Source organism: Neoarius graeffei, chromosome 17 (genome assembly GCF_027579695.1).
Source record: "Neoarius graeffei isolate fNeoGra1 chromosome 17, fNeoGra1.pri, whole genome shotgun sequence".
Taxonomy (NCBI): Eukaryota; Metazoa; Chordata; class Actinopteri; order Siluriformes; family Ariidae; genus Neoarius; species Neoarius graeffei.
The window spans coordinates 33,368,906-33,396,405 of NC_083585.1; the positions used below are offsets into that span (position 1 = coordinate 33,368,906).

At 41.2% G+C, this 27,500-nt stretch overlaps 1 protein-coding gene across 2 annotated transcripts in view; it reads right to left on the reverse strand.

The window, feature by feature from the left end:
- Positions 1-4,122: 4,122 nt before the first annotated feature.
- nf1a (neurofibromin 1a) overlaps positions 4,123-27,500 on the reverse strand; it is a 97,635-nt gene continuing 74,257 nt past the window's right edge. For both annotated transcript variants that reach the window (XM_060944049.1, XM_060944048.1), the window contains 21 exons: positions 27,082-27,422; positions 26,468-26,670; positions 26,169-26,362; positions 25,870-26,010; positions 24,184-24,463; positions 23,734-23,948; positions 23,538-23,599; positions 23,287-23,428; positions 20,824-20,925; positions 20,295-20,435; positions 19,947-20,073; positions 19,511-19,642; positions 19,288-19,423; positions 18,338-18,495; positions 17,937-18,059; positions 17,701-17,819; positions 16,475-16,575; positions 14,817-14,959; positions 14,440-14,486; positions 13,830-14,046; positions 4,123-7,032 (listed from right to left, as the gene is read on the reverse strand). In XM_060944049.1, the coding sequence (XP_060800032.1) occupies positions 6,890-7,032; positions 13,830-14,046; positions 14,440-14,486; positions 14,817-14,959; positions 16,475-16,575; positions 17,701-17,819; positions 17,937-18,059; positions 18,338-18,495; positions 19,288-19,423; positions 19,511-19,642; positions 19,947-20,073; positions 20,295-20,435; positions 20,824-20,925; positions 23,287-23,428; positions 23,538-23,599; positions 23,734-23,948; positions 24,184-24,463; positions 25,870-26,010; positions 26,169-26,362; positions 26,468-26,670; positions 27,082-27,422 (3,267 nt within the window). In that variant the 3' untranslated portion in view covers positions 4,123-6,889. The remainder of the gene's footprint in view (positions 7,033-13,829; positions 14,047-14,439; positions 14,487-14,816; positions 14,960-16,474; positions 16,576-17,700; positions 17,820-17,936; positions 18,060-18,337; positions 18,496-19,287; positions 19,424-19,510; positions 19,643-19,946; positions 20,074-20,294; positions 20,436-20,823; positions 20,926-23,286; positions 23,429-23,537; positions 23,600-23,733; positions 23,949-24,183; positions 24,464-25,869; positions 26,011-26,168; positions 26,363-26,467; positions 26,671-27,081; positions 27,423-27,500) is intronic.

The following is a 27,500-nucleotide window of genomic DNA, read 5'->3' on the forward strand; positions in this document are numbered from 1 at the left end:
CCATGTCTAAAGAGTTTGGACTCCACCCATCCATAGTCAGACAGATTTTGTACAAATGGAAGAAATTCAAGACCATTGTGACCCTGGGCGGCACGGTGGTGTAGTGGTTAGCGCTGTCGCCTCACAGCAAGAAGGTCCTGGGTTCGAGCCTTTCCGGGGCTTTCTGTGTGGAGTTTGCATGTTCTCCCCGTGTCCGCGTGGGTTTCCTCCAGGTGCTCCAGTTTCCCCCACAGTCCAAAGACATGCAGGTTAGGTTAACTGGTGACTCTAAATTGACCGTAGGTGTGAATGTGAGTGTGAATGGTTGTCTGTGTCTATGTGTCAGCCCTGTGATGACCTGGCGACTTGTCCAGGGTGTACCCCGCCTTTCGCCCGTAGTCAGCTGGGATAGGCTCCAGCTTGCCTGCGACCCTGTAGAAGGATAAAGCGGCTAGAGATAATGAGATGAGATGTTACCCTCCCCAGGAGTGGTTGACCAACAAAGATCACTCTAAGAGCAAGGCATGTAATAGTCGGCGAGGCCACAAAGGACCCCAGGGTAACTTCTAAGCAACTGAAGGCCTCTCTCACATTGGCTAATGTTAATGTTCATGAGTCCACCATCAGGAGAACACTGAACAACAAATGGTGTGCATGGCAGGGTTGCAAGGAGAAAGCCACTGCTCTCCAAAAAGAACATTGCTGCTCGTCTGCAGTTTGCTAAAGATCACGTGGACAAGCCAGAAGGCTATTGGAAAAATGTGTTGTGGACGGATGAGACCAAAGAAGAACCCTTTGGTTTAAATGAGAAGCGTTATGTTTGGAGAAAGGAAAACACTGCATTCCAGCATAAGAAACTTATCCCATCTGTGAAACATGGTGGTGGTAGTATCATGGTTTGGGCTTGTTTTGCTGCATCTGGGTCAGGACGACTTGCCATTGTTGATGGAGCAATGAATTCTGAATTATACCAGCGAATTCTAAAGGAAAATGTCAGTACATCTGTCCATGAACTGAATCTCAAGAGAAGGTGGGTCATGCAGCAAGACAACCCTAAGCACACAAGTTGTTCTATTAAAGAATGGTTAAAGAAGAATAAAGTTAATGTTTTGGAATGGCCAAGTCAAAGTCCTGACCTTAATCCAATGGAAATGTTGTGGACGGACCTGAAGCGAGCAGTTCATGTGAGGAAACCCACCAACATCCCAGAGTTGAAGCTGTTCTGTACGGAGGAACGGGCTAAAATTCCTCCAAGCCGGTGTGCAGGACTGATCAACAGTTACCGCAAACGTTTAGTTGCAGTTATTGCTGCACAAGCGGGTCACACCAGATACTGAAAGCAAAGGTTCACATACTTTTGCCACTCACAGATATGTAATATTGGATCATTTTCCTCAATAAATAAATGACCAGGTATAATATTTTTGTCTCATTTGTTTAACTGGGTTCTCTTTATCTACTTTTAGGACTTGTGTGAAAATCTGATGATGTTTTAGGTCATATTTATGCAGAAATATCGACAATTCTAAAGGGCTCACAAACTTTCAAGCACACCTCTGTGTGTGTGTGTGAGATATACACACACAACTCATTTCTCATACTACATCCAGGACATGGAGAAGTGACATCTCTGTATGTCACTCATAAGGAAATCAATTAAATGTTTTGATAAATTTGGGTACTTTGTGAATGTATCTAAATAATAAAAGGAAAAATCACACATTGGATTGAAGAAATGAAATTTATCTTCAAGTGGTGAAGAACCAATATTTTTCCTACAAAATACATCGTGGATCTAAGTGACATTTTCCAATATTCCACGCCAATGACATCAGTCCCACTGTTTTCCCGCTGACTAGATGCACACTGTCAAACTGGTTCAAAATTAAAATTCTTTTTATTAATTTGTGGGGGTTTTGTGGATGTGTCCACATTTATATCTTCATGCCACCATGTGGACCAATTACATGGTGGCATGAAAATATAAAAGTTTATCTTTTTGTGTTGGAAATATTTTCACTCATTCACTTTGCTTACTCGTGAAATATACATTCACCACGCGAACACAAACCGCATATCTTTACGCAACCATGTAATTTCCCATCCATCCATTTTAACATATTAGAATATTGTGAAAAAGTTATTTTTCATCATTTAAATAAAAAAGGTAGACTTTCATATATTCTATATTACACAAAGTGAAATATTTCAAGCCTTTTTTTGATTATGGCTTATAGCTCATGAAAATCAGAAGACTAGTATCTCAAAATATTAGAGTATTTCATAGAGTTTGAGTAAAACAGTATAAATACCATGTATCTTTCAGTCTAGTTCAGCACACACAACCACAATCATGGGGAAGACCGCTGACTTGATAGTTGTCCAGAAGATGATCGACACCCTCCAAAAGGAGGGTAAGCCACAGGAGGTCAAGCCACACGAGGTCATCGCTGAAAAAGCTGGCTGGAAAAAGTGCACAAGCAACAGGGATGACCGCGGACTTGAGAAGATAGTCAAGAAAAGTCAATTCAAGAACTTGGGAGAGCTTCACAAGGAGTGGACTGACGCTTGTGTGTCAGTGCATCAAGAGCCACCACGCAGACATCTTCAGGAAAGGGGCTACAACTGTCGCATTCCTAATATCAAGCCACTCCTGAACCAGAGAGACCATCAGAAACATCTTACCTGGGCTAAGGAGAGAAAGAACTGGACTGTTGCTCAGTGGTCCAAAGTCCTCTTTTCAGATGAAAGTAAATTTTGCATTTCATTTTGAAATCAACGCCCTAGAGTCTGGAGGAAGAGTGGAGAGGCACAGAATCCAAGGTGTTTGAAGCCCAGTGTGAAGTTTCCACAGTCTGTGATGATTTGGGGTGCCATGTCATCTGCTGGTGTTGGTCCACTGTGTTTTATCAAGTCCAAAGCCAATGCAGCTGTCTACCAGGAGATTTTAGAGCACTTCTACGCTTCAATCTGCTGACAAGCTTTATGGAGATGCAGATTTGCTTTTCCAGCAGGACTTAGCACCTGCCTACAGTGCCAAAACTACTACCAAATGGTTTGCTGATCACGATATTATTCTGCTTGATTGGCCAGTCAACTTCCCTGACCTGAACCCCATAGAGAATCTCTGGGGTATCGTCAAGAGAACCATGAGAAACACCTGACCCAAAAATACAGATGAGCTGAAGGCCGCTATCAAAGCAACCTGGGCTTCAATAACACCTCAGCAGTGCCACAGGCTGATCACCTCCATGCCACGCCGCATTGATGCAGTAATTTGTGGTAAAGGAGCCCCAACCAAGTATTATGTGTAGACATGAACATACTTTTCAGAAGTTGGACATTTCTGTACTGTAAATCCTTTGATTGATCTTAGGAAATATTCTAATAATTGGAGATACTGGATTTCTGATTTTCCTGAGCTATAAGCCATAAATCAAAATTTAAACAAAAAAAAAACCTTGAAATATTTCACTTTACGTGTAATGAATATCAAATACATGCAAGTCTACCTTTTTGAATTAAAATTACGAAAGAAAAACCTTGTATTCATTCTTTTGAGATGCACTCATATTTAAAAAAAAAAAAAATCTGAATAATTTTAAATGAAACTTCCTTTCATGTCAAACTTTACATTTCAGTTTTGTACTGAATTGTAGGCTTTTGCTGATCTGCACAGATCTGACCTGAGGATGAAAACATGCAAAAGATAAATCAACTTTCTGTAAGGCTATAAAAAAAGTACAAGGGGAAAATATAGTGAATTTCAAACCTGTTAAAACACTTAACTACTTTAGACTTCTGAGAACGGCATGAAAAAAAATCAATCAAACTGGAAATACAGATATAGGTGCTGAAACAGAAAATTATTCTTAAATACATGCACCATGAATTACTTCACAGGTAAACATTTTTACTTATGCGAAGATGCCATTCCTTAAATCTGCCATCTTCTAGAGACTGGTTTTATTATACTTCCCAGATTATGAAAATAATTAACTGCCTGACATGACTTTACAGAAACAAGAAAATCTTCAGAATTATTGTTGTTCTTTTAGAAAAACAGTCAGTCAGTCATTATTTTGGTATTACTAACCTGAGCGGACTCAAGCTCAATTAGACTGAAAATACAAAATCGGCAAAGAAAGAAAAACAGTACATTTAATGCATTTACTTGATATCACTGTGACAGGGTAGTGGACAACTTTTATTATGAACACAGGTATAATTAAATTGCCATGTTATACATGTACAGCAACTAACTGCTTTACAAAAAAAGCAATACAATGTTTTATTTACAATCATATAACTTCCAATTTTACACAAATATATTTACAGATGACTAATGTGCTGTTTACAGATGATAATTAAAACGCAGTAAATGCTTCAGACGAACACAGTTTTGCATTATAAAATACACATTGTTACTTATTTTCAATGTACGTAGAGTTCTTTGACCACAAATCGGGATGGAAATGAGTAAAAAGTTTGTTAATGTCATAGTTTAAACACATTTCAAGGGCAAGCATGCTACCAAATAAGTGATGTGCAGGCAGAAAATATCATTCCTGCATCTATAGCTTTAGATATTAGACTCCTGTAGATCCTGAGAACTTGTAGGTTTCAGTTTTGCTGTGTCCTATCAAATAGATGTCTGGGATTAATGAACTTGAGGGACAGAGTGGGAACGTCACAGGGTTAAACCAACTCATCCTTACCTACGTCAGTCCTCTGTGTGGAAATAGACATGTTCTAATGTATTCAAAGTGACCCTGCAACTGATATTACCAATCCGTCAACAAGTGAGAAAAAGGACAATGGTGCAAAACCACCAACTGAGAAGAGTAACACTATCACCTTTAAAATGGCCGCAGCTTTATATAGACACTGGTATAACACATGAGAAGCATAAAATACTGTAGTTATAAAGGTTAAACAATCAGACCAGAAAGATTAAAAAAAAAAAAAAAAATCCCACAAACTGATGAAAATAACTGCAAGACAGGTTTGGTCCCAATTCAACAGCAAAGCATGAGGTCACGGTAGGTAATTAATAATGACCAACACATGTATGACATGAGCAAACCATTTAAAGCCATTTGTTCAAGGCTGAGTGGTTGAAAATGGGTATAGTGGTTGAATAAATTTACCACAGAATCTCAATCAACAAATAACTTTGGTTTTCTTCAACAAGAACTGGGTAATGCATTTATAGGTTTCCTTTTTAGTGTTAAAATTTCCCTTTAAAAACAGTCAACAAGACACTGTCCTTCTTGGAGGAAGGGGGGGAATAGGGGGAGCTGGCAAAAATTATTTTCACCTTAAAAAAAGGGGGGGGGGGGGGGGGGGGGCTGTCAGAATATGTTTGAGAATATTGCACATAATCAGCAAACCTCCTCAGGCCTTGACCTTTCCGTTTATAATGCACTGTGGATTCTTCACTGTAGTGGCATTTGTAGTTAAAAGTGTAAGTAAATGGCACGTTTGTCCTCATATGAGGACAACAGACATGTATGCATATGTAGATAATGACGACATGTAACAAGCAAAAGAAAACAGGCCATAGGAAATGTTAAAGACATGACCAACAGTCATGAAGGAAAGCATGTCCTACTCTCCTTATTGCAATCCAAGTCACCATGACTCGCTCGCAGATCTGTACCGTTTTGCTAAATGCTTTCTGACTGAAGGGGTACCAATCGCAGAGTACACACACCCCATGTCAATTCTCTCTCTGTCTTATAAACGTAAAAACAGACAATACTATATATTCGCAAAGTCAGTTCAAATTACTTTTGCTCCCTAATGTCATTTTGCTATGCTCAATATTATGGGAATTTAATCATATAGCACTTGTTAATATAACTGTTCTTGTCAGCATAATTATTTGAATGACAGATGGTTAGAAAGACAGACATCGGTGATTATAAGGGACACCGTCACTGTGAGTTCGCTAACTTCACATAATAAATATGTACAGTAAATGCAGCAAGTAATGATACCTATATATTTGAGGATATGATTTTTTTTTTTAAATACACTGCAGCAATGTATGGACATATGTATAACATGAAGGACATTTCTCAATAATTAGTACCTGTTTTTCCCCTTCTTCAGCTTATCTTACAAACTATACACAGCTGGTAGACCTGACAAAGGCACACAATGGACAAAACAACAACCCAAAATGTGTGAGCGTCATTGTCATCATCATACACATCATTTCCATATATACATCTGCTCGGCATCAGAACGATGTCCGATCGCAGTCCAAATTTCAAGCTTGTTGATATCAGGGTCTGAGGACCTGCGCATTCAATCGTCCAGGACAAATGGACCCAGGTAAAATTCCTGCCTTTGAGGCCTTCGTTCTCCACAGTCAGTTTGGTCAGGTGTCGTAGTGGCTATTGAAGTCCGCCACTGATTTTATCGTCTCTTCAGACTCCACTCACCATGACAGGCCTTCAGATGGTTGGCCCCAAAATCTCAAAAGATGAGAGCAATCTGGTTCTACAGTCTGTATAATCTTCTGCTGATACTAAAGATTAAATTAGCAGACGCCGTCTTAACCATGTGGGTTCCCTCTTGTTCCCCTGACTTTCAGAGTAGAAGCTGAAAAGTCAGTAGGGTGTAAAAGCATACGACCTACAGGTTTACAACTTTTTCTCTTCATGCACCTGTAAAAGCATCTCGATTGATTCTAAACAGCACTGCTGAGATCACACTCCGCTCATGCAAACATCCTGCACAAGTAAACACTAGTCTTCTGGCTTCCACACCAAACTAAGGTCAAACTAAAGCAGTTCTCTTACGCAGGAACCATCTTAGACTGGAGAACATGGAACGGAAACAGTTTGTGAAGGATGGTGAATGCAGCCTCCTGAATGCCCAGTCAGGTCTCAGAGTGTGCTCAGACGATCTTCTTGATGCTGGTTCGTTTGAAGCTGCCAGTGCTTCGTTGTTTCTGGACCTGACTGGCTGATCCGTGGCGTGCCCTGCCACTGCTGCACAGGCTGGAGGTGGGAGACAGCTCCACGTTCTCCTTATCAATACCTGCAGGAGATAGACAGCGGTTCAAGACACATGCCTTCAAAACCCAGAAATGGCGTGCGTGCGCACACAAACTAGACTCAGATGGTTTAACTTGATATCATTTAAGCAGCTCTAGGTTTGCGTGGTGACCTAGGGAAACCTTTCCTGATCATGTTTGGAAATTTTCTACTATATATATATATATATATATATATATATATATATATATATATATATATATATATATATAGTTCTGAAAACTACAAGATTTCTTCAATTGAAATGTTTCTCTTTTGAATGAATCTCAAATCAGATGTTCCAGCATGTTAAAGTCGGTCCATTTATGTGCTATGGCATGTAACTATCCAACATCTTGATCAATGCATGACAGTGTGAGGAAATCCCACCTAGCTAGCAAAGGTTTAGACCTCTTTAAGCCTCGGTCACAACCGGCCATACGTGCTCCTACGGTTGGTCTACGTGCAAGAAACGCACAGAGGGTGCGCGCGTGACGTACGGAGGGTGCGCGCGTGTCGTACGGAGGGTGCGCGCGTGACGTGCTGATTTTCGAGCCGTAGACTGGCCGCAGAAGTTCGTCATGTCAAACTCACTCTACGGGCGCTTACGGTTTTTTCAGGTTGGAAGACAAACTTACGGCCAACGTACATCTTTCTCCATGACCAAAAAACCGCAGTGATTTGGGAAACGCCAAAAATTGCACGGCCAAAAAATCGTACGTCCGGTTGTGACCTAGGCTTTAGGCAGTCTGACTGCATTTAAGCTCACTTCCTTACCCAATGTCATCTTCGCAAGCAGACAACCAAGTCAAGGTTTAAAAAAAAAAAAAAAACTAAATAAATACCTTTCCATGGTCATTTTGGTAAAATACTCTATACTTATGTATTCAAGTAGAGATGTCAAAGGTGTATTACTGGCAGAAAAATCTATTTTGGTCCAAACCAGATTTATCACCACCACTTGTTTTCCAGAATTCAGCCACAGCAACATCAACAGGTTTTCCACACTGAGAGAAAGGTGTGTGCTGTTGAATCCCAAATGCTTTGAGCAGCCTAGTGCACTAGAGATACCCAAAGAATCCCATTAGATTATTCCCTACACAGAGAGCATGTGTATTAATAGGAAGCCATTTGGGATTTTACCTGATGCTTGGAGAGGTTTAACAAAAAGAACTCAGCATAAACACACAAGACGGATTAACATTATGGATAAGCAGATTAAACAATAGGATAAAAAAGTTGATCTCAATATTTTCTTTAAGACAGCAACAGTTTTTAATTTTTCAAGGTCCACCAAAGCATAAGACATTTACATCCCATATAACGTAATAATTTTAGTTACATTCGTTTAAAGTCCATAATGTAGACTGAACTTTACCACTGCTTGTGTTGAAATGTCAGCTACATGAATAGTTCTCAGGAGATACTTTCTTACACAAGTTATTAGTAGGATTTATTTTTCTTCAGGTAATGTGTTTGACTTATCACTTCTGTTTACAACTAGTACCAAAAAAATTTGATTACCGGAGTCTTGAGAAACATGATATTATTGACAAAATATTTCTTCTCACAAGTATCAGATTTCTTTATCAAATGTGTGTTTACACAATCCACAAATTGACAAAATGAAAAAATAATTGAATACAAAAATTTAGTTAATTTAAAAAAAACCCCACACTTATTTCCTGAAGTGTCAAGAGAGTTTTTTTTTTTTTTAAAGGAATACAAAATGTAAAGTAAATACATGCATGGGTTGGTAGCTTGTAAGAAAAAAGTTTCAGGCATGTTTGACCATTTATGAGAAAATTGAGATCGTTTTTGTATCACTGCCCTAATGCCACCAGTAGGCTGCCATGCAGCCTGTTGGAAGGGTGATGCATGATGTCACTTGGGTGCAAGGCTGAGGCCCTGTCCACACGGCAACGGATTCAGGTGACTCTGATACAATTGTTTATCGTTTAGGCCTGGCGTCCACACGGCACCGGCGTTTTGGGTGCCCAAAACGCAATCTTTTTGAGAACAGGTTCCAGAGTGGAAAGATCTGGCAATGTTGCCGTTGTGAAGTCGTCTGGATGAGTAGAACGGATTTGTTTACGATGACGTCACAACCACATGACTGAGTGCTTCACACCGGGTAGAAGTGTAACGAACTCGATGCGAGTTGTCAACAAATCCTATAACTTGGTTCATGAAATGCGCTTACAAAATATTTTCACTGTGAATATTTATTGTGTAATGGTGCAAAGTGAGAGAGAGAGAGAGAGAGAGAGAGAGAGACTCTGCCCTTAGGGCAGAGTCAATCCCGCCAGCAAAAATAGGGGAAAAAAGGAGTGATCTCACCTCTTCAGATGTTGGTTTTAGTCCTACAATACATTCCTCAAAAAGGGCGTAGAAGAGCAAATTAATCCATCAACGTGTAGCATTCAATTTATTCCGGACCATTAAAGACGCCACCTTCCGCGTAGAATCATATGTCATCCTCGCCGCCATATTGGATAGGTCAAAGCGGAGAATAAAGATTCATGTGCTGCGTTTAACTGTACCAACAGGTTTACCGTCTAAACGAGATCACATGGGATTACCTTTCATAGGTGAGAAACAACAAATTAATCCATCAACGTGTAGCATTCAATTTATTCCGGACCATTAAAGACGCCGCCTTCCGCGTAGAATCATAAGTCATCCTCGCCGCCATATTGGATAGGTCAAAGCGGAGAATAAAGATTAGCTGCGTTTAACTGTACCAACAGGTTTGCCGTCCAAACAAGATCACATGGGATTACCTTTCACAGGTGAGACTGGAAAAAATACTTTTCATTGTATTTGGTCATTATAATGTAATTTTACGAACAGATTTTCCTGACTTTGTGGCTAATATGAAGTCTCGCGCATAATAGTTTATGCGCATGCATCCTTACTTCTTCTATTGTTCTGGTGTCTCCGAAGGGACCGTCTTACAGCGCCCCTAGAGGTGTGGCATATGTATTGCATCGTTTTCAGCAAGCGTTGCGTTGCTATATGGACCTGATATTTTACTGATCGTTGCCCATTTGGACGCGATATATTTTTAAATAACATCTCGTTGCCGTTGTCGTGTGGGTGTAGCCTGAGTGTCGCTCTTCAGTACTGAAAGGGCAAAGCGTTAAGCAGCAATCAACTTCTGCAGACAAGATGGCAGAAAGTGACTTGGAAGGCTGACATCACTGCCATCAGTTCAGTTTTAGGGGGTCTTGAACAAATACACAAAGGGTCCAATACTCTGGAAAGAAATCAGAATTGCTCCTTCAAAAAGGCATTGTGATGTGGTTCGTGCTGAACGATAATAGGGCACTGAGCGATCAGTTAGCGCATTTGGTCTTCCTCATGCAAATAGATCTAAACAGACAGACTGACACTTACTTTTACAAGATAAAAACCTCTTTAATAATGCCCTCCCTTTCTCGTTTTCGTATCCTTAACACCGTACTTGCATGTTTTCAGAGCCTCGCCCTTGCTATGTTTAAATTCTGTTGGCACGGCATCTTCCTTCAATCGTCTCTGTCTATTCTGACCTTCCACCACACCGACGTACTTGGCGTACAAATCCTCCTTAAAACAGGTATCCAGAAAGTGTGCTAAACACAAGCAGGAATTCGTTGTCGGAACGAAGCCCACCCTTTTCATGTTGACTCGCCATTTCTCAAGCAAGCCTGGTTTTTCAGCGGAAAGCCATAGAACGTGCGGCCATGCTGCTGACCTGATCCAGTCCTGCACGTGCACCCGACCGCTGCACAGCTCGGCATTTTGTTCTCTCTCAGTTGTCAAACAGCCTTCTTGGAAAAAAGTTTCCTGCTTGGTAAGGCCTGTTTGAGACTAACAGTGTCCTTTAGGTCAGGAAAATGGTGAAAAGAATGGTTGATGTAATGGCCTACAGTCCCAATGCTTCAAGTCTTACTCGCCATGCGGCGCTTCCATGTGCTGCGCCCAAGTGACATCAGAGCATTGCCGCAAACGATCGGGGGGGATTTTTCCTGATTGGTTAAAATATTTTCATTGGCAGCATTTATGAAATCATCGATGATGGGGGAATCCTGCAGAGAAACAGACTTTCAGAGATGGCCATCTTTAGTTGTGTCGGCTCCTTATTTTCGATTATTCGCACGAATTGTTAGATTATGATGTAAGCCATCTTCATAACTGTATTTTAACCATGTGCTTTCTTTTCCTTTAATGAAAAAAAAAAGTAAAAATATAAAAATCTGATTTGTTTAAAGTGCAACTATGAAACTAAACTTAAAAATTAAGTAAATGTCAAAACATTTTAAATGTAATACTAAAATCAGTGAAAAATGCACTGTACTACTTTATACACAGTTTTTAGGCTCTGTACCAAATCTATTGAACAGAGTGCGAGTCACAACTTAATAAAGCCTTAATAACATGAATAAAAGCACGAGAGTTGATTCAACCGAGATGGATTTGGCAAAGAGACAGATTTTCCCTTAACATACAAGCAGTAAGAAGATAAGAAAAAGTTGCATGAGTAAGAACGGAAATAGATAATATTTAGACATGCTGAAATTGTAAAATAGGGAAACTGAGAATTTAAAAAAAAAAAAAAAAAAAAAAAAAAAAAAGGACAGCAAGTGATAAATGAGCCGACAGGAGTTACAGATATTAAAATGTGGTGAGAGCACAAACTGACTGGTTGCCTAAACTAAACATGACGCTTTCTGCTCCGAGAACACACTTCAGTGAATAAAATTCCTATTTGCAATAAATAAAGGCTTTTTCTTTATTCTACTGCCTGAGATTATATAAATCAAAAAAAGTTATTTTCCAACTCCATGTATATTCAATTTGAAATGCAGTTCAATTTTTAATTTTATAGGTTAATTTAGCTTGTGGTTTAAACCATATTAAATACCAGTATTGACCAGTAGGTGGTGCAAGATATGACTTCTGCAATGATGACTAGGTGTCTTGCTCCTGATGTGCAAACCTACAAACATGACGTTAACCTTTTAACATGTTTCAAAGAAACACTAAAACTGTCCAACATTTTTTCTTCACCCATGTGACAGAATTAAGACCGATAGAAACAAGTCGTGCTCGTGTTATCCTCTCATGACAAATTAGCTTCCCTTCACTGAGTTCTAGCTTCTTTTTTCTAAATAAGCACCAAGCTAAAAGGATGTGGTACAGCAGCAAAGGGTGAATACCTGGGAAGATGAGGTTTGGTGGGAACAACGCTGACTTAGAGCAAGGCAGAGAGGCTTCACACAGGCATGCACACGTGCACACACACAGGAGTGGAAAAGAAGGCAGACATGACTGATATTCACAACTCAAAATGGAGGCAATGATTGAAAGAAACTGAAATGAAAAACCAAAATAAATGAGCAGCCATTTAAAATCCTTTATGAACAATGAAAGGTGGATCGGATTGGTGATGTTAAGCAGTTTGACTCATGGGCATTAATGATTGTTAGATTTAATTGGTAAAAAGTAGAGAATCTACTCAAAAAAAAAAAAAAAAGTCAATGATGGATTCATATTGATCATCAAATCAAATATTAGGGAAATACAAGTATCTGACTGCTAATTTAAGACATGAATAAATCTAGATGCTCATTTTTAAACTGGCCACTTCCAAACATCTGCACCACCAGAAAAAGAAACGTAGATAAGTGATAATCACTTAAATCAGTTACCAAGGTGTGCAAACTATAGAACTGGACCTTTCGATTACATTCATTATGTCTTATATTGAATATTGTTAGTTTTTTCTTTTTTATCAGACATCTAATTTTTTAGGTTTGTTTACCTGACATGTTTCGACGTACGACTGTCGTCTTCCTCAGAGTGTCACCGGATGTTATTGGTGACGCATCTTTTATCAGCTGATGTTTCCGAAGGCGTGGCCTTCCTGTCTGGATTGACAGGCCGGTCACGCCTTCTACTGTCGGTTCGTCCCTTGCAAGATGGCACTCCAGGTATGGGAGAGCATGTATGCTCCCTCATCTCGGTTGATGGTCCTCGGGCTTCGCTTACGGATCTCTATGGCCTCCCTGATCCAGCGCTGATGTTTATTATCTTCTCAGGATCAGGGAGGCCATAGAGATCCGTAAGCGAAGCCCGAGGACCATCAACCGAGATGAGGGAGCATACATGCTCTCCCATACCTGGAGTGCCATCTTGCAAGGGACGAACCGACAGTAGAAGGCGTGACCGACCTGTCAATCCAGACAGGAAGGCCACGCCTTCGGAAACATCAGCTGATAAAAGATGCGTCACCAATAACATCCGGTGACACTCTGAGGAAGACGACAGTCGTACGTCGAAACATGTCAGGTAAACAAACCTAAAAAATTAGATGTCTGATAAAGAAAAAACTAACAATATAGAACTGGACATTAATTGCCCATCACAGTTCTATAGTTTAGGCTTGTACCAGCTGTTTGCGGTGGCATCTCTTCTGCTGTCCTGGCATGGGACAAAGTTGGGGAGTGTCTATAAACTATGGGGCCCTCTGAATTGACCGCATGTCCCAAATAAAGGAGAGAGCGTGCAGTGAGCTTAACGTTGATTTAAACGCACAGATGAGAATGCCCGCACACACTACGGTACATATTGGGAATATTACTAAAAAGGTTAGTGGCAATTCATGACAAAGTCTTATGTGTGAGCGTAGCAAAAGTAGCAAACACAAACATAATACAAGTCTCCGGACCTAAAGACGACCCTCTCAGCCGTGAGGAGAAACAGTTCAATGTGCATCTACGTGCTCCTGTGTGTGTGCATGCATGCAGAATTTCTAACCTGGTGAGTGCTGCGAGGTCGCCAACGAGGTCATGGAGTTGGACAAGTTGAGGTTGGCAGTGATGCTCAGCTGGCTCTGAACGATGGGTGGATACGGAGAGGTTGGTGTTCGCTGGGACTCCTCGCCTCCTTCCTCTTCAATACCCGGAAGGTAGGTATCAATCAGAGCATCCAGGAACTTGACTACTAGTTCAGCGTAATCCGGGATCTGTGTTTGCTGCAGAGTGAAAGAAAACAAGCAGCTTTTGTCGGGAGTTACACACTCGTTGGTCGCACTGTGGACTAAACTAAACGGATGGAGTAACTGATCCCAAGTCATTCAACAGAATGAAGGATCTGCTATCTGACTTCAATTTAAACAAGCGAGATTAATTTGATACGTTAGCAGGCCACAGAATGCTTCTATTGTAAGTGAAGGCTGTAGTGATATTGATTCTATGAGCAATACACAAATCAAAACTTTTTCAGCATAAATGTTCTACAGCAAAAGTGGATAAATTATGAAAAGTCCAAGGACAATATTCAAAGCAATGAATGCTTAGCAGGCTGAATTTCCTTCCTAAACCTCTTTAGGAAAATTAATGGCAAATATAGGAATGATTAATCATACCTTCGAGAAGGGGCCAGCAAACCTCCAAAGTCCATTAAAACCGAAGCCTTCAAGAGACAGAGATGGCAGCAGGACAATGACAGAACATGAGAGAGAAAGGAGGATGGGGCAGGGAGACGAAGGGAAGCAAGAAAGCGGAGGGGGAATAAAAAAAATGACTCAGTCAGTACATGCAGACAGCCAATAAATTACTTTAATTTAAAACTAAATACCACTTGGCTGCTATTAGATACCCACTGACGACTTCCAAATTAAGAAACACAAAAATATTTTTCCTTAATCACATTAACACTTTTAAAGTTGAATTTTCAAATGATTTTTCAATCTATCAAAAACAAAATGCCTGAGATTAAGAATAAGGACAAATCTTTCTTTACTCTGCAGGCAGGATGGCTGGTACTGAGGGGGAGACTCCTCGTGGTAGACTACACTCTGGACAATGCCATGGACAGGGTTCAGGAGGTTGGGGTCCTGGCACATGGACAGCAGCGTACTGATCTTGGAGTCCAGTAGATTGTGCCTGTTGCAATAACACCCCCCACACAAAACTAAATGAATGAGCCATTTTAATAGTGCGCGCACACTTCAGGCATGGTGCGACACGCTAGTTTGGTTGATGGTAGAACAATATTTACTAGGTGGAACAATAAGTGAACACGGATGATAAATTATCTTTTCAGAATGTACAACCACTGAAAACTGAGCCAACATCTAACACTCCTGCTTGGACAATAAACATAATATACCATCACACAGTTCAACAAAGATAAAATAGAGACTCCAAAATCAATAAAATGTTTACCTTCGATGTACCACAGCTCACTGCACAGCTCATTTGCCAATAACTTACTTTTTTGTCTCGGTCAAACACACAATGTGCTTCATCAAAAACATTAAAATCAGGAGAAGATATGAATTACGGCTACACAGTTGTCCTCTCTGCACGAGTTCATAAACTTGTTTCTCTTAGAATGAATTACTGCACTTAATTGGCAAAACTCATCTCATCTCATTATCTGTAGCTGCTTTATCCTGTTCTACAGGGTCGCAGGCAAGCTGGAGCCTATCCCAGCTGACTACGGGCGAAAGGCGGGGTACACCCTGGACAAGTCGCCAGGTCATCACAGGGCTGACACATAGACACAGACAACCATTCACACTCACATTCACACCTACAGTCAATTTAGAGTCACCAGTTAACCTAACCTGCATGTCTTTGGACTGTGGGTGAAACCAGAGCACCCGGAGGAAACCCACGTGGACACGGGGAGAACATGCAAACTCCACACAGAAAGGCCCTCGCCAGCCACGGGGCTCGAACCCAGACCTTCTTGCTGTGAGGCAACAGCATTAACCACTACACCACCGTGCCGCCCAAAACTAACTCACCATACTTAATATTACACTAGCTACCAGCCTAGTTAATTAGGTTTCTGGCAACCAACACGCGACTGGGCAAGCACACTGGAGCTCCACATGTCCAATGGACTAACTAATTAATTTGTGCACTCATTTTCTGTATAAACTGCATATACTAAAATCTATCATTTCCTCCACAGAGCATTCAGAAACTCATTATTTCCAGCTTTTAGAACAGATGGCTTCACTAAAGAACAGGGGGGAGGAGCTTGATTCGAGAGTGAGCTGTGGTTGCTATAACTATGTCTTCCTGTAACTGTAAACAGACAAAAATGAAAATTGTCAAGCACTTTATTTTTGACGACATCTGCTAAGCTTCTAAAAGAAAGTCTTAAAAAAAAAAAAAAAAAAAAGGCCACAAATTGAAAGACTATACAAAAGTGGCTAGTTCAGTCAAGCCAAGCACATGAATGGCGCATGAAAAGCTGCAAAAGTAATCAACTTTCCTTGATGTCAAAACCTAGTGTAAAACATTTCAAAACTCCAACAAAGCAAGCTTCCAGCTTAAAAGCTTTTTAAAATTCTCTGCAGATGAACTGTCCCTTTATGCTTGCCAACCTCTCTATTTGATGGGTAAAGAATGTAAATGTAATTAAAATGGGTAAGGAACACTCACACCACTGGGAACACCTTTGGAAAGACCACACTGGCTTCAGCCAAATACTCGTACAGAATCCTCTGGTGGAACTCATCAGTTGAGTACTTCACTTGTGTAGCCTGTAACCCAAAAGAAAAAAAAAAAAAAACCCAGCCCCTTATAACAAATGACGGCATAGAGCACAGCGTTTAAGAGCATTTGACAAATTATCTATGAAAATGTGAACAAATCTCCTTAACATGCAGCAGCCTACATCAATAGCTCTCAAAGATAATGGTTCCTCGTCTTGTCTCCTTCCGCTTTATCCGGGGCCGGGTCGCGGAGGCAGCAGTCTAAGCAGGGAAGCCCAAACTTCCCTTTCCCCAGACACCTCGGCCAGCTCCTCGGGAAGAACACCGAGGCGTTCCCAGGCCAGCCGAGAGACATAGTCCCTCCAGCGTGTCCTGGGTCTTCCCTGGGGCCTCCTCCCGGGGGGACATGCCTGGAACACCTCCCCAGGGAGGCGTCCAGGAGGCATCCGAAAAAGATGCCCGAGCCACCTCAGCTGATTCCTCTCGATGTGGAGGAGCAGCGGCTCTACTCCGAGCTCCTCCCGAGTGACTGTGCTTCTCACCCTATCTCTAAGGGAGCGCCCAGCCACCCTGCGAAGGAAACTCATTTCGGCCGCTTGTATCCGCGATCTTGTTCTTTCGGTCATTTCCCAAAGCTCATGACCATAGGTGAGAGTCGGAACGTAGATCGACCGGTAAATTGAGAGCTTCGCCTTCTGGCTCAGCTCCTTCTTCACCACGACGGACCGGTAAAGCGACCGAGATAATGGTTCCACTATTATTAAATTTATTTAGCCTGTGACCGGTCACTTGAATTAAAATGGGTTTAATCCAAAACACCAATAATTAAAAAAAAAAAAAAAGTAAACCTATAAATGATGTCAACTTGGGCCTAATGTGTTCTACCATGATAAAGGTCAGGAATTAATTATTTAAAAAAACAAAACACACCCAAATAAATGGCCAGAACATTACGATACACATTTGAACAAAGAGACATTAAGAAGATTTAAATAGTTGGATTGTGGTTAAAGATGTGCTGAGGAGGATTCTGTGGAATTTTAAAGGGGGTCCCAGACTCCAAAAGGTTTTAAATCCCTTGGTCAATCTGATCATGTTAGCGGAAGAAAGAGATGTTCTTAGACAGAAAAGATTGAGAGCAGAGAGGACGTGGACCTGGCCAGAGTTTCTTACCAGCACGGTTAAGAGCAGCATTTGGATCTTGGGGTCAGTGAGCACCTCTTCATCCAGCAGTACGTTGGACTCGGACACGGAGACCTTGCGCAAATGGGAGTTGGCTATTCTTTGAGACTCTGAAGGGGGACAGGTCAACATTGAGCTACTGCATTCACTCATTATTTGAGTATTTTTATTACATGCAGTCATGCCCAGTTTCCTGGTGAACTGCACAAAGCTCTGCAAGGTCTTACCAAGGTCATAGTCATTCTCAGCCACTCGCCTTATCTTCGGAGGAGTGGTGATGCCTGATTCCATCTCTGGTCTCTTTGGTGCTTTGGAATCTGAAATCAGATGGTCAAAACTCTTCCTGGTACCTAAGAAACAAAACCAACGTACAATTAAGACAAATCAGTACAACATTAATAGCACTGTAGCTCTGAGGTCAGATGATTCAGGATGGGAATACATAATTTATACACCAACCCATCAATTTATTTTCACTGAGTCATCCTTCACCACTCCATGAACTAAACATTAACCCAGGCAGAGGGGGGGGAAAAAAAAAAAAAAAAGTATATCCCCAGTCATCCCAGAGTGAATATTTATCATGAAACACTAAACACTTAAAAAGGCAGTAAGTATGCATAACTACCGAGTAGTTTCTTGGCATTGGCCTGTGATGGCTGCCCCATGTCGACGCTCATGGACTTGCGTGTGCGTGGGCTGGTCTGCCCCATTGTGGGATAATATGCTGCCAGGTAGCGTTCTGATACTTTGGGTGATGTCCATGGCTGACTCTCCTTTAGTGGTCTGCCACATCATAAACACAAAATAATAGACAGGCTTAAAAGTAATAAATACATAACATGCATACAAGTTGACTCAGTAGATCTCTTTCAACTAAGGAAGTTAACTGATATCTGAGTTACAAAAACACGTCTTGTGTCCACTTTATGCCACTATTATACGTTTAAGCTAATACACTGATTTCTTTGGATATGAAATAAGCTATACTGTGTCAATGAGTCATCTGATACTGATGCACAGATCACTGGACAAGTTGAGGAAATCACAGAAATCATCGCTAGAAAATCATAATCAACTGTAAAACTGCAGCTATGATAAAATGTAACTCATTATATTAATAATGAACCATCATCGCACCTTTCCCAAGCTCGATGTTGCTTCAAACAGCAAAAAAATCCTCATCTAAGCATTTCAATGGAGATGGTCAAAAAGAAGGATGTAAATCTTCCACATGTTGGCTAAAAATAGTTTCTCTCATGCTTGAAGTGTGGTTAGTTTACACTAACAATTTACACAGTTACAACCCAACAATAAAACCAAATCTAAGAACTGCGGAAACGACACATGGTCAACTCAAATAATTGAGGACAAGCAAGTACCTGGGGGGGGCGCTATAAGGAAAATTGACAAAAAATCATAACTGGAACTAGCACTGGGGAAACATTTCAAAACGGTAGAACAACAATACTCCAGTTAAATGGTATTCTTTTCAGTACTGCCTGGTCCGATTTAAAACTTTATAATGCGAAAACGGTAAAAAGGAACACCTTTGTTCAAACAAGTTGATGATCTCACCTGCACCCGGGCTCAGCGTGATAAACGGAGTAAGTGTCCACAGGGAAGTTCTCCATGGTAACATCTGAAAGAAGCAAAGACTTCCTGTGTTTGAGACTGCAGCGGCTGCGCACCTCCTCAGACACTGTGAGCAGAGCTACAAGAGGCATATGCGCGCACGTTAAAAACAGGACAGAAATGATTGTGAATATCTCATGGGAGGGTTTATTTTCTTTTGCCTCACCTGCCAGGTAGGCCACACTCTGAGTGTTCACTTCAAATTTGTCACAGTTGCGGTGTTTTCCCACCAGACCCAGGAGCGTGTGGAGGATACGCACTGTTCTTGCCACCGTGGTTGAAGATGGATGTCTGTAACCTTCAGAGAAATAAATAAATAAATAAATAAATAAATAAAAAACCCAGTAGAAGCAACAACAGTCATTAAAGAATATACAATTCCTATGCAATAGAACATACACCACTTTTTTTTTTCTTCAAGTTTAATCTCTACTGTAGTGGTATGGGTTTCCTGTTAATCTTTTTTTTTTCAAACATCTTTGTGTGAAAAACACAAATATAGTAACAGTGAATAATGAATGTACCATCAGATGTAGTATATAATAATGCTGGTGAGACTGATCTTGGTCCTGCTTGTGTGTGGCTTTTTTTTTTTTTTTTACCTTTCAGCAGATGTCCAACTAGTGCAAAATTGAAGTTGGAGTTGAAGTTAAGGCCAACAAAATGGTCCATTTGTTTACAATCCCATTCTAGAGGCTTCCGTATCTCCATAAAGACCTCCTCAGGACTCTGCAAAACAGAGTGGGGGGGGGGGGGGGGGGGGGGGGGGGGGGGGGGGGGGAATTGAGCCTATCAGACACATTAGCCACACTAAATGCTTTGTTCAAGCCAAGTTTTGCTATACAAATGTAGGCATGCATGTATATTATATATTCCATATGGAAGCAGACCTAAATGTGTAAATTGTGCGCGCGCATCTGTGAGCACGTCTCTCCCTCTGTATTTAATACCTTGTCATTAAACACCCGGAGGCTGTCGAGTGTGTGGAGGTTCTGCTCCAGCAGTGCAGTCCCAGCTGAGTATAGATTTACCTCATCTAGCTGCAGTACCGCGACCGCTACCCAGAACAGAGCCTTGTGCATGGGAGAGTCCTGAAAAAACACACACCCCTTAATATTCATTCACACTGTAGTCTGATCTACAATACTGGCCAGTCCTTTTAACCTTCATTGTAGATTTTAGAAGAAATTAGTGTCCCTCGTTGACTGCTCATAAAACGTCAGTGTAGCAATTATGTGCTTTGTAGTGATTAAAATTTGTGGGGTTTTTTTTTTAATTTGCTATACATTTAATTTCCCCTTGTATATAATATATTTAAAAAAAACCAACACAGTACTGACTCCAAACTGATGATCATTTCAGCGAACTCCATTATAAATATAACTAATATCTTGTCCATTCAGTGTAAGCTCAGGTCACAAAAACATGGACAATGTGAATTTTATCTCCAGTAATCACAACTTAAAAGCACCACAGTACCTGACTGAGTAGGGGTTGTAGTTTGGTTAGAGCGATGACTGTGGCTTCAATGAGAACCTGACTGTTGTAATTATCCGGCCCCTTTAAGCAGCTCTCCAGCCCCTGCAGAGGAAGAGCATTAATCTGGCTGGCCAGTGGAGCATAGCACCAACAGCTAGCGATACACTGCCAGAGTAAATGTCTCTTCAGCAGTCTCAACATGTTGCGTTCTGCAAATAGGAACCATCTGACACTCGCACAGAAACAAACAGCCTTTTTAAACTCTTCCAAGACAGAACAAGTTACAGAGCAGAAACTGAGCTCAAGAGTGACCGTTATTAAAGTGCGAGTTTGTCTAAAGAATGAATCGTGAATTGAATGATTGAATTCAAGAATGACAGCAAGTGACTCAGCAATATTCAGTGGCTGTTTTCCAAATTATTTTACATCTGAAATAAAGTAAAATAAAATTTGATGTGAAAAAAAAGTTAGAAATCTTATTTAAAAAAAAAAAAAAAGAATAAAATCCAGTACTGAGGAGCTGCTCTCTCTCTCTCTCACACACACACACACACACTAAGTCCTTAAAGGAAAACTCCACCCAGAAACATGTTTATACTGAAATATTTGTGATGAGCTTAGTGATTCTAGTGCCATTTTGTTTAGTGCTACATTTTCATTAATACTGGGAGAAACCAATTGTGCGCCACGCTGGCAGAGGGATACTGTTATCACTCGTAAGGGAAAAAAAAAAAAAAAAGGTTTCAGAAATCTCTCCGTTATCTCCAAAAAAACAAAAGAGCAAGGGCTTCTTTTCTCAGTCACCATTTCCAGCCACATTCAACATCATTTTACTGAGAACCAACAATTACTGGAGACAACAGAACACTGAATTAAAAAGTCCTAGAATGCAATGCAGTTGTTCGGATTTGCTATACATTTAATTTCCACTTGTTTAGAATATATATTTTTTTAAAATCCACACACTATGGCAGACACTCAGCTCAGTTAGTTGCAATATAACAAGGACATGACACTACTGACTATGGGATTAGCATGAAAGCTGAAGCCTGAAGCTTTGGAACCTGATCTCTTTGTACAGATGAGAAGGTAAGAGAGCTGGACAGATGAGCATGTTTGACCCCCAAAGTCCAGTTCGTTTGAATGTTATCGCTGCATTTTGCGCTCGGGTGCGGTTAACTTGGACCAGAAGAGGTGAGCTTGGGCGCGGTTCAGCTGGCTTGTGCAGTGTGATCGGTAACCACACAGAACTCAAAACACTCTAACACGGACTTTTCAATTCATTGGAGAATACTTGGGTTAATATAAGGTCTGGCTCTCACCTTATTGATGAACATAAATTGTAGTTGGCAAGTAAAGCTGATCATGATGACGCAAGTGTAATCAGGACCAGATCAATCACTCTTGGGAGCAATACAAGGCAAAATCAGTCCTAGTGCAAGTACGCTCTAAAGGACTAAAGCACTGCTGCATCACTCTTCAGGTAGAGACAAAGCAAGAGCTAAATGCCAATGCACCACTATCAGCAAGTAGTTGAACCGTATTGTGCATAATGTAGGAAAGAGAAAATGGACCAAATGTTGAAAAAAGTTCAGACTTTGTCATTTCAAAATTTCATTACAAAAATCAATCAAATCTTTTGCAAAATTCAAGATCACATGTTAACTACAAAGACTAACGCTACGTTCACACTGCAAGGCTTAATGCTCAATTCCGATTTTTTTGTGAAATCTGATTTTTTTTGTGAGGTCGTTCACATTAACAAATATATGCGAACTGTATGTGATCCTCAGTATGAATGAAAAGCGACCTAAAAGTGTTCCGCATGCGCATTGCAGGATACGACGACGTCACACGCAGTGAGCATGGCCAGTGTTTACGGAAGTAAAACCGCCCGGTTGTGGTATGACCCATCCAATCTAGCTTGAATAGCTGTATCCCCCCAAATGGAAATCAGCTCCCTAACCTCTGCGTCCTTCCATTGAGAAGATTCAGAACCTTCACAGCCCGAAGCGTCCCTCGCATTGATGTCATGCCATGTTGTTGTAACTTTTTTTGAGAGACCTGCCGCCTACTTCAGCGCAGAATAGTGACGTTTGTGGCTTGTTGATGACGTGTAAGTCAGATGAATGCGACCTGGCGGTTCAGACTGAAGTCGCATATGAAAAGAGCGGATAGGAATCGGAATTAGGACCACATATCCAAACGGCCTGGGTCGGATTTGAAAAAAAATCGGATCTGTGTCGTTCATATTGTCAATAAAAGATCGGATACAGGTCACATATGGGCGAAAAGATCGGATTTGAGTCACTTCAGCCTGCAGTGTGAACGTAGCCTAATATGCAAGTGAATTCAGGGTGGATTTTTCCTTCAACTCTGAAAACCAAAAGGACATTTTATCATCCTTCAGAGTACAGTAGTAGACTGAGCTAAAAAAAATGTAGGACAAGGAGAAGCAGTCACCCGGTCTATGCTGAGCAGAGGACTGGCTTTGCTGAGGATGCGGATGATCTGTTTGATCTGACCATGAGTTACACGTTTACTGATGCAGCCAAACACCACCAGCGCCCGCGGCTGAAGAGACGGGTTATACTGGAAGGCAAATCTGACCAAAGACACACAACAAATCAGTGAGTACGTTTAACATTCCATACTGTAGGTGAAAGTGGCCAAAGGGGGGAACCATTTACAGTAACAAATTTTTATTTACGCACTTCTGCGCTAACTCTGTCCACTGGTCTAACCATTTGCATCCAGGAATGTCCCTCATACAAGCCTAAGAAAGACAAGCGCAAGTTCAGCATTGAACCAAAAATGTACCAATCATGTTTCCATTGTGGCAAACATGGTGTAGAAGAAAAACATAACTAAGAACAGGAAGTTACACACACACACAGGACTCAGACAAACCTCCATAATTTCCAGCAGGGCTTCAGTGACCGTCTCTAGGGAGGACAGGGCAAAGGTTTCCCTCTCATAAGAGCCTGGAGAGAACGAGCGGTCTCTGTAGCTGGAGCGGAACGCTATGACCGCCGCTGATTTGACCTTACTGATGCCAAATAGCAGGTAGAACTTGGGCAAGGAGAATTCAGTGAGACTCAATCGCAGCACTTGTTTAGTCTCCTCTGCAGAGAACAGAAGAATTATATGATGGTAGAGGAGGTACTGTAACGGAAATGTAGAGCCCTGAAAGTGCGTTTTTATGAAATGAGATAGGTGCGGAAAGAAACAGGATTCACACAAGGCCTAGGAATTTGTTTTAAAAAATGGTGAAATCATACAAAACTGTGGTAGAGAGAATGTGTGCTTGTGCATATGCATGTGAAATAAACGTGAACACACGTGCTTGCGCATCCTCACCACTGAAGTTGAGCTGGGAACAGGTACACAGTGAGTGGATGATGTTAATGACCAGGCCGTGGGTGGAAGCTCTGAGGGACAGGGGTCCCGTAGCCACCAGCAGAGTGACCACATGGAAGAGGTAAGGCAAGTGGGCTGCCACATCCAGAGAGTTGTTAAAGGACAGCATGAGCATGTAGCGCGCCAGGATGGCAATGTCATCCCACATCAGGTGCTGCTCCAGAGTAGGAGTGGGAGACAGACACGTCTTATCAATTATCTTGCACATTCGGCCAATCACCTGTGTGGCACAGAAGAAAGATTTTGCTGGGATCATCTAATAGTGTCAGACAATCTGTTAAGACCACTGAACTCAGTATTTAATTGCCATTATGTTCCCCCCAAAATCAAGCAACTGTCATTGTAGTCGTTTTCAAGGTCCAGAGTCCTTTAAAAAAAAAAAAAAACTAGCATGTTTAGCCTGTAAAATATTCTAAAACAATGTCATTTTTGTCAGCATCTCTGTGTGTCATGTACCTAAACATTACTCTCCAGAGGCTTATGACCTCTTCGATAAGGTCATGTTTGGGTCTATATTTGACCTCTGAGTCTGATGTTGTGTGAGGCAGAGAGAAGGCAGATGTGGTGACTGGACAAAGCTTGCCCTTGTACTCCCAAACTGGCATGTAGTGACATCAGCAGTGGCTGGCACATGCTAGCCAAACAGTACTCAGCACCCACTCAGTGCAGCTATGAGCTTAAAAACATAGCTATGACAAATGGAGAAGTAAACGCCAAGACAGATCCTAATGCTTTTGCTACTTCATTCAAGGACCACAATGCCCGAGACACTTGAGGTGAGTGGAATCTAAATAAGAAGGGCCAGCTTGGTGCTATATTGCTTAACAATGATGTCCATTCACTGTAGTTGTTCATATAATAGGACGGTGTGTCTTGCTAACTTACTAGTGTGTTTGTGCAAGAAAGTGCATCTACGAATCAACATTTGTATACAAATCACTCAAGATAACGGAGTAGCAGAGCAAGCTCGGACAAGATCAGCGAAACGTTCCTAGAGCACAGCAGGCAAGGAACCTTAAAACGAACTCCTATTTTAGAGAGGCTCTGTAGGGTGCTGCTATAATAAAATTATTTCTTTGAGAAAATGAGACTTTATAGGTCCTTAAAATATGTAATTGTATTAAAACAAAAGCTCTGAAGGTAAACAAGCTTCATAATTAATTTTACTGTTGACTAAATGCATATCAGGTCATGCATGTCTGGCATTTAATTGCGTTTTGATTAGCAGCATGAGTAGCAACGGAAAATAGTTCATGTCTGGAAATAATTAATAATGGCTGTTAGCAATCAAAGATAACCCAAAACAGCATAGTGACGAACAGCATGATCACATTTTACACCACAGTGCCAGTGAATTCTTGAATCTGATTGGTCAGAGGGTGTTGATTAGTGAAGGCTAATACAAGCCACGTTTATGTGCTCCTTTTAAGATTTTTTTTTTAAATAACAGTTTGTTTGTATGGTGGATGTTCCACATAATCAAAAACCGATTTAAAAAAAAAAAAAGTCCTATTTAACAAAGGATAATGTACAATCATGACCTATGGGAAGGCGTCTTCAGTGTCCATGCTTTGCCATAATAAAGCATTCAAGACAGGAGAGTTGTGCTTCCTGGAAGCTCCTTACCTTGCTTGAAACCAATTTAACATTTCCAGATGCCAGAGCCACAGCTGTATCAGCCATTACTTCAGCTTTGATTGATCCCAGACCCCCAGTTGCGCTGGTCTTTATGAAGCTATCCAACACCACATCTAGCAGGTCTGAGATCTATAAACGAGGGGGGTAAGAAATAAACCACAACCCAAGTTGGGTTTATAACTCTTGTGGTGATGCAAGTTTTAAAAAGCCATGTATGCACGTATACAAGACCAGCATTAGACATTCTGTAGAAGGTGAAAAAAATCTGTGCACAAGGGCAAACCCACCTGACCCAGGCTGCCCCAGATTTTAGCTTGAATTGATGGATACATCTGCTTCTCATTGATGGTCATAGTGATCAGCTTATCCAGAATGGCAGTTACACGTTGACGCTTGGCATCATCATTGTGCTTACAGAAGCGAACCAGGTTGCGCAACCAAGGAGTCATGTATTCCAGACACAAGTGCTTCAGTTCAATACCTATAAGACCAGCAGACACAGGAAAGGAAGATTAATTAACTCAATCTGATGCACTCTATTTAATTGTCGAGATGTACAGATATGGCCAGTGTGTGTAGTACTGACTTGACTTGCTAAAACCACTGATACATTCTTCCAGAAACTCCAGGGTGAGATGAGGTTCATTGGCTGCTAAAGTCTTACTGATGGACACAATAAAAAGGGTGTTGTTGGCTGGGATGCATAAGCCAGATGTTTCCAGGAGTTGCCCTTCAATCTTGAGGTTGAAAGTGCAGGTTAAGGCACACAGAAGGTTGTATGCCGCTGACCTGTGGATGGCACCAAAATAGTATGTCACATAACTGCAGACAGATAGATCATGGTTAGTTAATGCTTCAGAAGAGGATTCTTTACTTATTCTCTAAGACAAGAAAGAGATGGGACTAACAACATCTGAATATTTATCAAAGAAATGAATGTTCAAGGTTTTGCATCTTCTTGGCTCTCAAGTAAATCATCTTTTCATTGCCTTGTCAATGGCACTTTCAAGTGCCTTCCAGTTGAACTAAAGACACACAACACTCACATTAGCATTTCTAATCAGCTCAAAGCAGCAAAGAAAGTAGCCGCTGAGCAAAAAGGAGCACTGTTACTATAAGCACTGAGATGCATTCAACAGAGTTTATCCATGACTGTAAAAAATGGCATAAGCACGTGACCATATTATTTGTGCATTTTACCTCAAGCTGGGGTCAGAACTGCCCAAGTTGAGAAGGGCAATGTTGAGCAAAGTTCCAGGCACATCTTTAGGCCTGATTTTGGTGTGCTGGGGGATGGAGTCGGGCTGAGAGAGCTCCCAGCGTGTACGGATATGGATTATGGACTGAACTATGGCATCACATTCCTGGTGCATAAAGGTGAGGGGTGTGCCTTGGTTGGCGATAGTCAGTGTGAACTGGTTTTCATCAACAAGGCAGATCTCTTCGATCTCTGAGGCATAGTAGATATCATTGAGGAAGACTGACTGGCCCAAAACACGGGTACGCTCAGCTGAGGTCACCTGTACAGCTGTGGAGCCAACCTGGGTAAAAAGTTGGAGAGATCTTTAATACAGGGACACCCCTAAAACAGTTTTACTTAATAGCAAGAAGCATTTAGT